At 39.0% G+C, this 13602-nt stretch overlaps 1 protein-coding gene across 3 annotated transcripts in view; it reads right to left on the bottom strand.

The window, feature by feature from the left end:
* Positions 1-13602, bottom strand: part of LOC144213367 (receptor-type tyrosine-protein phosphatase zeta-like) — a 48915-nt gene that overhangs the window by 8400 nt on the left and 26913 nt on the right. For 2 of the 3 annotated variants that reach the window (XM_077741804.1, XM_077741798.1), the window contains exons 12-24: positions 12041-13451; positions 10742-11179; positions 9445-9583; positions 6479-6558; positions 6322-6407; positions 5128-5148; positions 4474-4570; positions 3871-3953; positions 2677-2811; positions 1795-1929; positions 1541-1704; positions 764-899; positions 119-265 (exon numbers count right to left, since the gene is read on the bottom strand). In XM_077741804.1, the coding sequence (XP_077597930.1) occupies positions 119-265; positions 764-899; positions 1541-1704; positions 1795-1929; positions 2677-2811; positions 3871-3953; positions 4474-4570; positions 5128-5148; positions 6322-6407; positions 6479-6558; positions 9445-9583; positions 10742-11179; positions 12041-13451 (3072 nt within the window). The remainder of the gene's footprint in view (positions 1-118; positions 266-763; positions 900-1540; positions 1705-1794; positions 1930-2676; positions 2812-3870; positions 3954-4473; positions 4571-5127; positions 5149-6321; positions 6408-6478; positions 6559-9444; positions 9584-10741; positions 11180-12040; positions 13452-13602) is intronic. The other variant, XM_077741813.1, reaches the window with a different exon arrangement.

The following is a 13602-nucleotide window of genomic DNA, read 5'->3' on the forward strand; positions in this document are numbered from 1 at the left end:
TCAATTTATCAGTGCCACTTTTTACAAGATGCCAGTCCCATCATTCCATATTTTTGTTGTAAAATACTGAGATGAAGTATCTTGAAAACAAACAATATTGTGTTTTAGGCTGCTTTACCTTGAACTGTTCGTGTAGAGGCGTATTGCCATTATGCAGCGGAGTCAGCAGCCGCTCCACATACGTATGAAGCTGCGAGGCCTCCACCTCTGTATCTCCAAACATAATGGCCTCCACTAAGGCATTATGGATGAACACGTACTGTTCCTGAAAGTTGAGGCAGATGGCATTTTGTTATTAGTTATTATTTGTGCATTTAACCCCAAAGTTAGTGTTGGGGGCAAAGTGATTTGTTGGTTTAGGGACGAGGTCGCAAACATGGGCTTTGGAGCCGCATGCGGCTCTTTAGCGTCACCCCTTTGGCTCCCTGGTGCTTTTTAAAAAATATTTGAAAATGTGAGAAAGAATTATGTTTGTTTTAATAAGGTTTCTGTAGGAGTACAAACATTCTTATCATATAGCAATGCTGTAAGAATGTGTAGAATTAACATTACATTTCTAACTTTCTGTTCTCTTTCAACATTTTGGGGTTCCCGAACCCTGGTTTAGTGATATAAACAAATTTGGCTTGACTAGACAAGAGACAGTAATACACAAGGTGAAAAGCTACTTTAAATCTCATTATATTTGTATAATGACAGAAAAAGCATTCAATTCAATAACAAAATGACAACCATGGCATATGTATTGAGAAACAATGGCGACCTGTGTCTGGACCAGGTAGTTCCTCTGTGTGCGAATATGTTGGAGGAACCCATCCACATCCACAGAGTCCTCCAGCCTCATCTGCCTCAGCATGCTGTCCAACACCAAGTAGGTGCCTGTGCGACCCACACCCGCGCTAAACACACCCAAGAAACAAGAATTGCATTCAGTGATGTGCGACACATTGTATTAAAAATCAAAACTTTAGATTAACCATATAACTACTGGGGTGGCATCATCTTGAAATTCACCAATTACCTTATTGACTAACGGAACTTCTAGCTGCATAAACAATTGATAAACTTCCAGATCAAAAAATGTATTCAAGGATTTGGGCTTACAGAATTAATAACAAATTATCAATTGAATCGCTGCATACAGAAACAGTGACTCATTCCTCACTTCCTGATCACTTTCATTTGATTTTGTTGTTATTAAAAATGTAGGAACTATCTAGTAGGGCTGTCATGATAACATTTATTAGGATGACATTTTTTTCCACCATAAAAATGAACGATAGTGGTTGTTGATGTGTTCCCACCATACAAGCATAAATTAACCATTACCATTGAAACGTATTAAAAATTGAAAAACAGCATTTAGCCATCCAATAACCCATCTGCCTTAATTACTAAATACCATTTCTATTGGCAATACTGGACCACATCCATGCAACAAAATGCAATATATTAAAAAAAGTGTTTTAAAGTTGTCAACCATTTTTTATATATTGGGTGGATAAAGTAGTAGTTTAAGAGTAGAGAATGAGCAAAATACCTGCAGTGCACTACCACCGGGCCCATGTTTGAGGTCCTGGCCTGTGAAGACTTGCGTATGAAGCTGATGAGTGGCAGGGCATGGTCTGGCACGCCCATATCAGGCCACTGGGTGTAGTGGTATTGCGTGACTACTCGCTGGAGGCTGCATCCTTTCTGAGAACCCTGGCTCGGCAAAAACAACGACCCATCAAACACTAGATTTGAAAACATTCATTGTCTCCAAGCTAAAAAGCGCGATTCTATTTGGCGGACCTTTTTGATGTGTGGGTTGGTGATGGTGAAGGTTCGTTGAGTGTAGTGTGCCAGCTCTTGAATACTCTTGAGCGTCACAACTAGATCACCATAGTCCTCGTGGTTGTCGTCTGGCCAGTACTGGTCACATTTTCTCTAACAAAATAAAATGAAAAAAATGTCAGAAAACACCCACTCTGTGTTATAAAACAGAATCGTCCATGTTTTAGTTTTTTGAGTGTAACAATACATCGATCTGGATCATTTTATTATGCATGATCACATAGAAATGGATAGAAATGCCAAAATTTGTCATACTTTTTATCTAAAAAGTTCATTTGTTTGTGATAAAGATTATTTTTATTCAAATGTATAAAGTGTTTCAGCAATGTAATTTGCGAGAACATTTTAATAGCTTATATATTTTTTTTATTATCAGTTAGGTAAGTGTTAACTTAAGGTCTTTACTTTCAGGTCTCAAGTACATCTGAACTCTTAACCATAACATAGTTGAAAAACTACTCTTTGAATTTAAATTTCAAGGTTTATGGCGAGCTCGCATCGTTGCAAAGTTTGAAGAACTTGTAAAAGCTTTTGCTTGTCTGTACATGGAGAAAAAAGTTACAAAAATGTTACATTTATGTGTATTTTGAATGAGAACCTGGGTGGGATTAGAACTATTCTTTTCATTTCATTTGTATTTTTTTTTAATAAATATTTTATTTGTAATGTAAACCAGTTTAAAACTGGTGTCCTAATTAAATGAATGCCTATTTACCAAATGAATACATAGAAAAAAAGGTCATCTCTGGTCTAAGGCATAAACACTGCCAACATTTTCGGATTAAATTCAGACTGGATTTTAAGTGGTAATAATTCCATTCCTAATCTATTGTCACTCACTCGTCCTTTCTCCAGCAAGTTGGTGATCATCACGATGACGCCAACATTTTGCTCCCAGATCATCTGCCAAAAGTCATTTGTGCTAGACTTGAGCGGGCCCTGAGCCGCGATGTATGCACGATGCATCTTGAAGCCCTTAGATACAAAGATCGTAAAGTAAAATGGTTTAAAACGTCATCATATTTTGGTTGTGGTACAGGCAGCCCTGACAAACCAAATCAAACTCCTCATTTTTAACCAATTTTTCCCAAAGATTATATGACTGACTTAGTGAACCAAAATGGCTCAGAAATTTCAATCTTGGCTCTTTTGGTCTTCTCTCAAACTGTGCAATTATAATTTTTGTGTTTCAATGCTAATAACATCAACAAGATCACTTTGGAAACCCAACAAATGCTAGTCATGATCACCTATGATGCTTTATGGATCTTTTTTAGCAAGGTAACTGATCTGGTTGATTATTGAAAGATTGTTCCATATCTGTGCACCTCCCTTCATTACTGACTGACTCTACAATACAAACTTGTTGCCTTACAGTGGTATCTCGACATAAGAGTGCGCCGACATGCGAGCAATTTGAGATACGAGTAAAATTTCGGGCAAATAGAGCCTACCAGGGAGAAGAAAGGTATCAAAATTTAAAACAGAATTTGAATTAAGTTTAGTGTAAGGTTAGATTAGATTAATTTGCTGAGCAAAAAGTCTCTCCTCCCTCTTTCTCTCAGTCTGTCTCTCTCTCCCCTCCGCAAAATCCGTCTAATTTTAATAATATTAAACACATTTTAGTATTATTAAACCACTAGTTATTTGTTACTTTGTTAATAGATGGCAAATTAGAATAAATAAAAATGTTTTTCCAATCCAATATCCTATTTTTGGTGTTTTTTTCAGAGTGTTGGAACGAATTAATATGTTTTTAGTTCATTTCTATGTGAAATGTTCATTTGAGTTACGAGTAAATCGACATACGAGCAAATCGACATACGAGCTCAGTCCCGCAACCAATTTAAGCTTGTATCTCGAGGTACCAATGTATCTAAAAAGACTGAAAAATAAAAGTAAAACCGAATAACCCGGCTGAAAGTTTTGTGTCTTTAAGTTGAGTAAAAGTGGGCTGGAGCTTTGATAGTGTGAAAGCATTGGGATGCATAGAAATGGCAGACAATGTTGGAAAAGGGCAAGTGTTTTACGTACGTCCACAAAGTTGGCATTGATGTAATCTCGACTGCGTCCGTCCTTGTCAGCTCCGGCCGAGAGTCGTACTCGACTGTGATCGACTGAAATGTAAAAAAACGAAAAAACGCAACACGTCATCTTGCCCAAGGATGAACGCTTCACATGGCGAGATTTTGTTTGCAGTTGGGCTCCACAAGACGTGAGAGCGACACTCAACTTTTGATTTGAGACGACCAGAGGACCCTTCACAGATAATAAAAATAAAAAAGAATCAAGTATTTTATTTGCTCGGTGAAGGACAAAAGCTCTTGTTACTATGGTAACTGGCAGGCTCAAAAGCGGGGATGGTGGTTGCTAAAATGTCTGTTGTGACTTTTTTTCATTCGAACTTTGTATTGGAAAATGCTCATTGTTTTGATGGAAATGCATGAAAAACAATAGAATGCTATTTTTTATTTTATTAAAGAAGTTAGAATCGATTTAATTCATTTTTTTAGACTTCAATTTGGAATAGAAAAATATATTTGCTATTACTATCGTCCAAATTTTAATTTATTTCATTAAAAATTAAATTTCATAAGTTTTATGACAACAACAACAACAAAAAACTACTATACTTACAGGCGTGGATGTTGCTGTATCGGTTTTTGCTCTTGTTGTCCGGATGGCTGGACGTCTCCGAGGTCATGACCATATCTGTTGTACACGCCTGCGCCTCCTACAACGCATGCAAAAAGAAGTACAATGCACATTTAACACCAGGAAATTAAACATGTGAACCAACTGTTATGTTTAAGGTAAATATAATTCATCATTCTCCCTGCATAAATCCATTTTCAAGACTAAATATCTTGTTCAGGTTCGCAGTCTGTGTCTGGGTGAACTGGTCACCAGACATTCACACTCTAAAGCAGAGGTGTCCAAACTACGGCCCCAGGGCCAACTACAGCCTGCTGCCAAGTTTTAAATGGCCTGCAGCAAATGATGAAAATATCATTGAACATGGCCTGCACAAGTCTATATTTCTATGTATTTATATGTCGACTTTATAACATTCAATGGAGATAGTCAGCGAAATAAGGCTTCTCCATCAGCTGAGGAGTCAAAACCTGACAACATGTTGAAACAAATGTAGAAAACTTTGATTTTTTTTCAGTTCAACCCTAACTCACTCACTTCCAAAGGTCAAAGGTCACAATCTCGTGAATATAAGTGTTACAGAAAATGAAAAACGTGCACCCGTGCAAACAATCACCAGGTTTGGGGTTGTCTTACCTCATAACTCTCCTTTAACAGCTAGCCAACGAGGAAGAAGACGAGGGGGAGACGAGTAGGGGCGGGCAGCCACAGCGTTTCCATGACAACACAGAACCCCAATAAAATTTGACATGAGGACGACAATGAAACCAGATAAACAAAAGCAAACCTAACAGCTGGAAAATGGTGATTTAAAAAGAATAAATCATTAAAATGTGGATTTTGTTGCTGAAAGCAGATGTTTGTTAATTTGCTGTACTGCTTAACAGCTTGTATATTTAATTATACTTGTCATATTTCATATATATTATATTTTTTCCAAATACGACTTGTTATTCTATTTACTTTTATTCGAAATATATTACTTTCTGGATCACTTCCACCTCACAGGGGGTTCAATCTCTTCCTGTGTGGAGTTTGCATGGTCTCCCGTGCCTGTGTGGGTTTTCTCGTGGTACACCGGCATTCCTCCCACATTTCAGAAACACTCCTGCCTAAAGACAATTTAGGGTGTTCCATGGTCCTACCATGAATGTTTTTAGAATGCGAGAAGCAATGAGAGTACCCAGAGAAAACCCACACAGCCAGGGGATAACATGAATTGTGACGGGTTGAGAATCTTTTTAGTCCCTGTGATTCAAGGGGAAGCCACTTTTTAGATAGGATTGACTCCATCACCCCTTCACAAAAAGATATACAGAAGATGAATGAATAAATCATATACATTTTTGAACTTTGTAATATAACAAGTTTAACAGAAAGAGCCCCATTTACTGAAATATAGTTTGTCTTTTGGAACTATCCTATGAGGTTATTATTCATGTTTTTAGTATGACTCACAGCTGGAGCTGGAGTAAAAGTTTTATAGCCATGATATAGTTATTGTATGTTGAATTGATTATATTATTAATTACATTATTAAAACATAGAAAACACTATTTTATTTCAAGGGGCGTAGAATGTAACTATCAAACAAATGTTATTTTTTCAGAAATACCCTTGGCAATTTGCAAAAGCCCATATTTACCCATTACTGCCTGGTGTCAATCATTTTAATTTCCATTTTGATGTTTTATTTTGAAATGACACACAATGAATGAAAGCAAGACATCATGCAAAAACATACACACACAAACAAACAAACACACACAAACACACACACACACACACACTTCACTGGGGGAAAAGAAAAAAGACAAACTGGAAACACACCTCAAACTTGGGTTCGAATCCGCTGGTTTGGTGTAGCTCCGCAACATATTTGACAAAGTCTTTGACAGGAAGTGCTGCATTTTTATCTAGAAGGCAAACATTAAGTGAAACATCTTTTGAAAGACACTTATTTTAGAGATGTGTGTGACACAATTACCTGGCATGAAAGTGGGCACGGCGGTGACACAGGGAGTGGAGCTTTCGTCCACATAAAAGTGTGCTGTCTGGAAACACGTCCTGTGGGCAAAAATTGAAAAGAAAATCACTTCACAAATGATGGAGGAGTAAGACTTCAAATTAGTGTTCACAAGAAAAAAAAGAACAACAGCATGGCCTTCAGCTTGTGAAAAAAAGTAGTCTCCTAGGAGACCTTTGGATTTTGAGAAAACCCATGGCATCATCTTCATTTTATCTGCTAATCCTTGACAAATGTAGGAGAAGCAGAGGATGTTAATTTTGGCCTTTAATCCCAACAAGACTCCATGGGATCAACTCGCAACAGAAAATCACGTCTTGTCCAAAAATGGACATCACGGATTAGAGGAAGGAAAACACAATGTTAAACTTCAGCACAGATTAAAATGCCAAAATGACCAATATTTATTCATTTTGATCTTTTTAGTCAGGGATTGAATCAAATTACATAATTATGTATACTACTATGACTCCAACTACTACTAATAATACCAATATTACTACTACTAATAATAATAACCATTACTATCATTATTCTTATTGTCATTGTCATCATTATTGTTGTTGTTATTGTTATTATAATAAATATTAATAATATAGTATCATGATGAAAAATCCTCTTTTTTCCAGAATATTTCTGTGGATAAAAATGTTAATTCTCTGCAACTGCTTTCAGATATATGTTTAACCCATTTTAAATATAAAACTTTTTAAGTATAGGACTTTTTAGAATACCATATTTTTGTTCTCCAGAAATATCCTTTTTTAAAAACTCTGTATTTATGACTTAATACATGATATTGACTAAAATTATCAACCTTTGTCACGCCTTTTTCAGAAATCTATATAAACTTCATTTTTGGGAGAGTCCAAAGCATATAAAGTAAAATACATTTTTGTCTTACAATTACTCCTGCACCCCTAATGAGGATGAGCAGTTCAATGAATAAACAATTTGTAAAATTCACTGTTGATATTTTAGATTGGGCCTACGTAATTTCTATCTGATCAAATTGAATTGCATTCAGCGTGATGCTAATTTTCCTCTCAACTTTAACGTCCATCATAGAAGTGCATCAAGCAAACGAGCACCGAACGCGACACAGGCATTAGCACGGGATGATCTTTATGCCAGCCTAATCTGGAGAATGTCCTTTTCTAACCCTCACCCAAACCCACCCCGCTCAGTCCTGCGTGATTAATCCATGTATGATTAGTGAATGGAAACGCATCTTGTGGAGATGACAAACATGAATAACATGTTGATGCGAGAGATGGAAAATGCACAAAATATGTTTGACATGACGGCCATGATTGGATTGCACGAGTTGCTTATTTGACTGGCCACACATTTTGATTTTGTTTTCATTTTTTGAAAGAGAACGAATATAATACTCCAAGGTAAAATATATGCATTTTTCAACTATTTGATTAACCCAGAACAATATTTTCTTCAATGCATTTTTAGGCTACCCCTACTTTAATGAATTTAATATCTTTGAATGAGAAATGTGTGAAATATCTGTGTGGAGTTTGCAAGTTTGTCCTGAGCTTGTGTGGGTTTTCTCTAGGTATTCCAGTTCCCTCCCACATCCCCCAAAAATTGCAGGGTAGGCTGGGTGAACACTAAATTGCCCCTAGGTATGAGAGTGAGCGTTAATGGTGGTCCTTAACCCTAACCCTCGCAACACAGTCCACTGCCTCGTGCCCATATTGGGATGGGCTCCAGCACCCCCCGTGAACTTTGTGCAGGTAACTGGTTCAGAAAATAAGTGAATGAATGAATACATGTTGAATGAGATTGGATCAAAAGCAAATTATTTTTGTCCGAATTGAACACATTTTCCCATATACATACACGTTGTTGTTTTTTTAGAAATTCACATTTTCCAGCCTTGTGCTACTATAAAGTCAGTTTCATTCAACACAGGAGTCTTTGTTGCTTAGGACACATGCAAATACGCATGGGAGAATAACAACAATACATTTGTTAGGAGAAGATTGAGATCATGTCCCTGCAAATAAAGTCTCCTTGATCCCATCTACACCCTGCTACCCTTTGCGGTACATGTTCTTATTTTTTTTATTTTTTTACCCTTGATGAGGGCTTTTCTTCCTCGGATGTTATTCAAATGAACATTTCACTCACAATCCATCAGGCTTAAAAATTATGTTTAACATCTGGAAACATTAAGAATGATGTTTCCCCAAGTCTTATGCGATTAGAAATGTGTCACGCATAAGCAGAGTTTAAGCCAAATCTGATTTAGATTGCACATTTGTCAGTAACATTGATTTCCAAAAGCAACATTTATTTCCAAAAGGTAATATGAAAGGAAGTCAATTTAAAATGTAAGCCCCAAATACTTTGTGTCGTGTCATTTGGATGGCGATATTCTCTAGCTGGAAAAAATACATAATGAAAAAAAAAAAGGTTCAAGATTGTTGGCAATCAGAGGAGGTTTAAAGAACAGTTTTGCTTTTAAAAGATATGAAGTCTGGCAAAATGACCTTCATTCCTAGACTGGTTCTTGAGATTTTTTTTTAATGTTTCTTCTATAAAAACATGCTTTCTGGGAGTGAATTTTCAAATATGGTGCCTATCAAAGACAATTTATGGCTGTGAAAATGATTGACACATCCTTTTCTTATGATTTTTTTTATCTTTTAGCTTCTCCTGTTCATATGCTTGGACACATAATAGTAAAACAGAGTGTCATTTTATGCTGGAACTGTTTAATGTGCCTTGTGGTTGTTTATTGAGCAAATTCCAGCCTATCAGTAATCGTTTTGGGGTCCAGAGAGAAAGAAATAGAAGTAAGAGATAATGAAACATGATTGAATAATCCTGGAAATGTCTCTCTCAATATGACTACTCTTACCAAAAGGGAATTCCAGATGGGGAGGGGATACTAAAGGATTACTCACCTCCAGTAGATGAGAATGCCGATGAGAACTACAAGGCCTAGTGCTGTGAGCGTGGAAATGATGGCCAGTGGGACCACTGCCTTCCTCTCGCCGTCCCTAATGGAGCCAACACGAGACTCGTGGCTGCTGTTGCTCACGTCTGCACGCAGAAACGTACAAGAAAATGCACAAACACACACAATACATTGTTACTCTAAAAGAGAAAAGCTAATTCCATACAAGAGAAAAACTAAACATGTAGAGCCCGTGTTGTCATCACCTGGATCCTTCCTACCTCTAAGGGTGGAAATCTTTGGTCCAAATGCTTTTAGAAAAAAAAGGGATGTCCTTTTTAACTGTAGGCCCACAACAGTGATAATGTAGAAAATGAGTAAGATGAAAAAGTGATAACTTCAAGAGAACAAGTTTGAATGAGGAAGATCAAGAATGTCAAGACTGATTCCAAAAAGGAGATGCTGATGAACAGGAAAAAAGAAATGGAGGTGATATTGTGCCTGGTAATTTTTTTATGTGTAATTGTATTTCATCGTGTAATAAAATAGTTAACTCACTAATGAAAAATAGTGTATGCCTTATTTATGTGATGGCAAGGGTTGGAACACAACGTTCAGTTTTTTTAGTGATTTGCTGCCCTCTGATGGTTTATATGGAGAGCTTCATTTCATATTTAATTTTTTTTTGGCTGGCAACCAAAGGGGTTCAGATAAAGACTGAATTAGTAAATGATGTGGTCGTTATGGTAATATATATACATTGTATCTGTATTGTTTTTATTTATGTAATCGTGTGATTACTAGATTTCAGGTTTTGTTGATGTATTTATTTTTTGTTTCTAGCTATTGGTGTTGAACAATGTTTACTGTGTTGTATTCCATGTATGGTGGACACACCAACATTTTGAGTACTAATAATTGATGCTAATGATAAGTGCAGCGAAAAAATACATATTTGGGTTTAGGTTTTGGAAGTTTTTGCAGTTCGCAATTGAATTGAAATCACTTGCAATGATGTGTTGCAGGATAGTTATTGTATAATTTCTTAATAACATGTTTTTGTGCACCTGTCTTTAATAACTGAATACTGCAAAACTTCTTTTCACGGACTGCAACAATGTATGTACCTGCTCTATTGTATGCTTCTTTACTTCAGAGTGGGTTTTTCTCAGAGAAACAGAAGACTGATAGTAATGAAAGTCAGTCAAGAATGGGTTGGCTTTCACAAGAATGAATACTCAGACGACTATCAGCAACATGTCAATTGACAGGACTCTTTCTCTCGTCGGCTTGGGAGTGGTTACCTGCCATTGGCTCCTCCTCTTTCTTCGATTCCTGCTGGGTTTGCTCAGGAATGCTGAAGTCCGAGGAAGTGTCATTGTCGTACAGGTTATCGGCGTGACCTGAGCCACTTTCCTCTAAAGGCGTAGGTGAGAGTACTGCAGTTGTGTTGGGCGTGGTGGCGCCTACTAGCCCGGATCCTATGGTACTACCACTCTCGCTATCAAAATAGAATGCTGAGGACCGGTCGTCCACATCCTCGGGCGTTTGTCCAGATGCCAAAGTGGTGGACACCCCGTCGTTGGAATGAGGAATCACGCTCTCACCCGAGCCGGACACTTGGACTTTGTCCCACTCCTGATCTATGTGGGAACCAGAGCCCGAGATGCTGTTACTGCCCTCGGCCGAGGTGGGTGTCATGGAGCCAGATGGCGGCGAGAACACGGGCTCGGTTGTGCTGGCTGGAACAGAAAGTGGGGGCGCACTATGAGTGGCCGGCAAAAAGTGGGAAACTGATGAGGAGGGAGAGAGCAGAACCACTAGGTCACCAGAAGCTGCTACAGAAAAAGAATTTTCAAGGATACCCAAAGAAGTCACGAGGAGATTTACACCAACAACAGGGGTTGAAGCGACGGCGCCATGGGTAACGTAAGGCGATGCATGGGGCCAGGACGCCGAGGGCTCCATGGAGCAACCGCACATGGACTCCAGGGTGCCGTCAACACTATCATCAGGCAGGTAAGAATCCGCTGTACTTCCCATCGCATAGCCCAAAAGCTCGACTTCATTGGAGTTTGATGACGTCAGAGCCGGAGTGGCGACAGAAAGCGGGAAGTCGCTAGAGAGGGGAACTGACGGTCGCAAAGTGGGGCTCAATGACAATGACACATCGGAAAGTGATTCTTCCCACCCGATGACCTCGGCGGGACTACTCGAAGAGACCGATTCCAAAATTATGTCAGCAAAAGAAATGGTTGGGCGAGAAACGGCATCTTGGTGAGACTGCAGGGTGATGGCAATTTGCTCGGAACAACCCAAGGTGGGGGTGAGGGACCGAGAAACCTGAAGTGGCGACACTCCCCATTCCGACACCTTGGATGAGTCCCCCGAGACAGACACCAAGTCATTAGCGAACGAGAGAGCAAGGCGAGAGGACGTGTGAGAAGCAAGGATTTGTTGAGGCAGCAGGGAAGAATCCAGGGCGGAGTAAGTGGGGAGCTCATGCAAGCGCGTGGAGGGGACAGGGAAAGGGTCAGGGTCCATAACATCAAGCAGAAGGGAAGAGCGGGAAGACAAATTTGGGAGGACAGAGAGGTGCTCACCCTTTGAGAGCGGAGGTGTGGTCTGCAAGAGAACACCACCCTGCCACACCGAAGACTTTGTGGCTGAAAAGTGAGGGATGCTGGGAGTTGTAGGTCCTCTTGGCGGAGATTCCTGGGAGGGTTCACCCTGGACCGTTCCCCCATAATCATAACGGATTCTGCTTGTGTCCTCAGTTGTGGAATTAGGTTTATGTGGACTTGAGGGCACTGAAGATGGCTTGATGATTTGGTTGCTATGTGTGAGATTTGTTGTAACATTCTTGGTTGTGGCTGTACTGTTTTTGAAGGTTGCATTTGATAAGATGATATTCGTCTTTGTTTTTTTTGTTGGTGTGGTCAAAGTCGTGGTTGCAATCACTTTTGTACTCACGGCCGATGTTTTATTCACTGATTTGGTATTGGTCCAAGGCTTGATTGTTGGTCTTTTCATGGTTTTGTTGTTTGGCGAGGTCATGTTCGTGATTTTATTCACGATTAAGGTTCTGTTTGTTGAACTAGTCATTGTGGTGGTCTTATATAAAGTTTGATTTATAATCGGAATCATTGTCGTATTAGTGGTTGTCTTGTTCATGGTCTTGGTCGTTGGCCAGGCTGTGGTTTTATTCAGTGGAATGGTCATGTTTATGGTCTTGTTTATATTTTCTGGATAGTTCAAAGGAGTGGTCTTGGTCTTGTTTGTGGTTGTGTTTGTTTTTGGAGTCACTGCAGTTGCAGTATTCATGGTCACGTTCATATCCATTGGTGGAATCATAGTCGTGGTGTTTTGTGTCATTGACACAGTCATGTTTGTGAGCATTGCAGTTGTGTTATTCAAAGTCTCAGTCTTGTTTGCATTTGTGTCTGGGATCGATGGAGTCGTAACATTCATATTGGACATTGGCTTGATCATGGTATGATCCATTGGTATGGCCATGCTCTTCTTTTCAGTTGTGTTTGCGGTCATTGCTGTAGTTCTGTTCATGGCCTTGATCATAGTCTCCTGCATGGTTGTGGTCATTGGCCTGTTCATGGTCTTATTCATGATTGACGGCGTGGTGATGCCACTTTGGGGTACATGTTCACCACTATTCGGCAAAGAACTGCTTACTATCGGTGTTGTCATATTCAGTCCTGCTTCACTGAAGGACTTTGGAGCAATGCCACCGACGTTATCTCTTTGGTTTTTGTACAAAGCTGTTTTAGAGGAAAACCTGGTGGTGACTTCTGGTAGCTGACTGGAAGGAGTAATCGGTGAAGTAGTAGAGGCAACGGTAGTCGACTCTGTCTTGGCGGCTCGGACCCCATGTTGTGGTGGATGGTGAGGTATTTCCAAGGTCGAAGTCAAAGGTGATTCAGTCGGAATCAGAGCTTGTTCATAATCTTCTGTTTGCATGGGCTCATTCAAAGATGGATCTGGTGGGTAGTTCTCTTCCTAGAAAACAAAAATATCACATTACATCGTGGAAAGGTAAGTAAACATTTGCTTACATTAGTATGTTTCAAATTATTTTTGTGCTTCCCCTTATTGGTCTGTTCTTATATTGTTGCTATTGATTTATTTGCACAAAGGGAACGAAATATTT

The sequence above is a fragment of the Stigmatopora nigra genome, chromosome 2, assembly GCF_051989575.1.
Source record: "Stigmatopora nigra isolate UIUO_SnigA chromosome 2, RoL_Snig_1.1, whole genome shotgun sequence".
NCBI classification, from domain to species: domain Eukaryota; kingdom Metazoa; phylum Chordata; class Actinopteri; order Syngnathiformes; family Syngnathidae; genus Stigmatopora; species Stigmatopora nigra.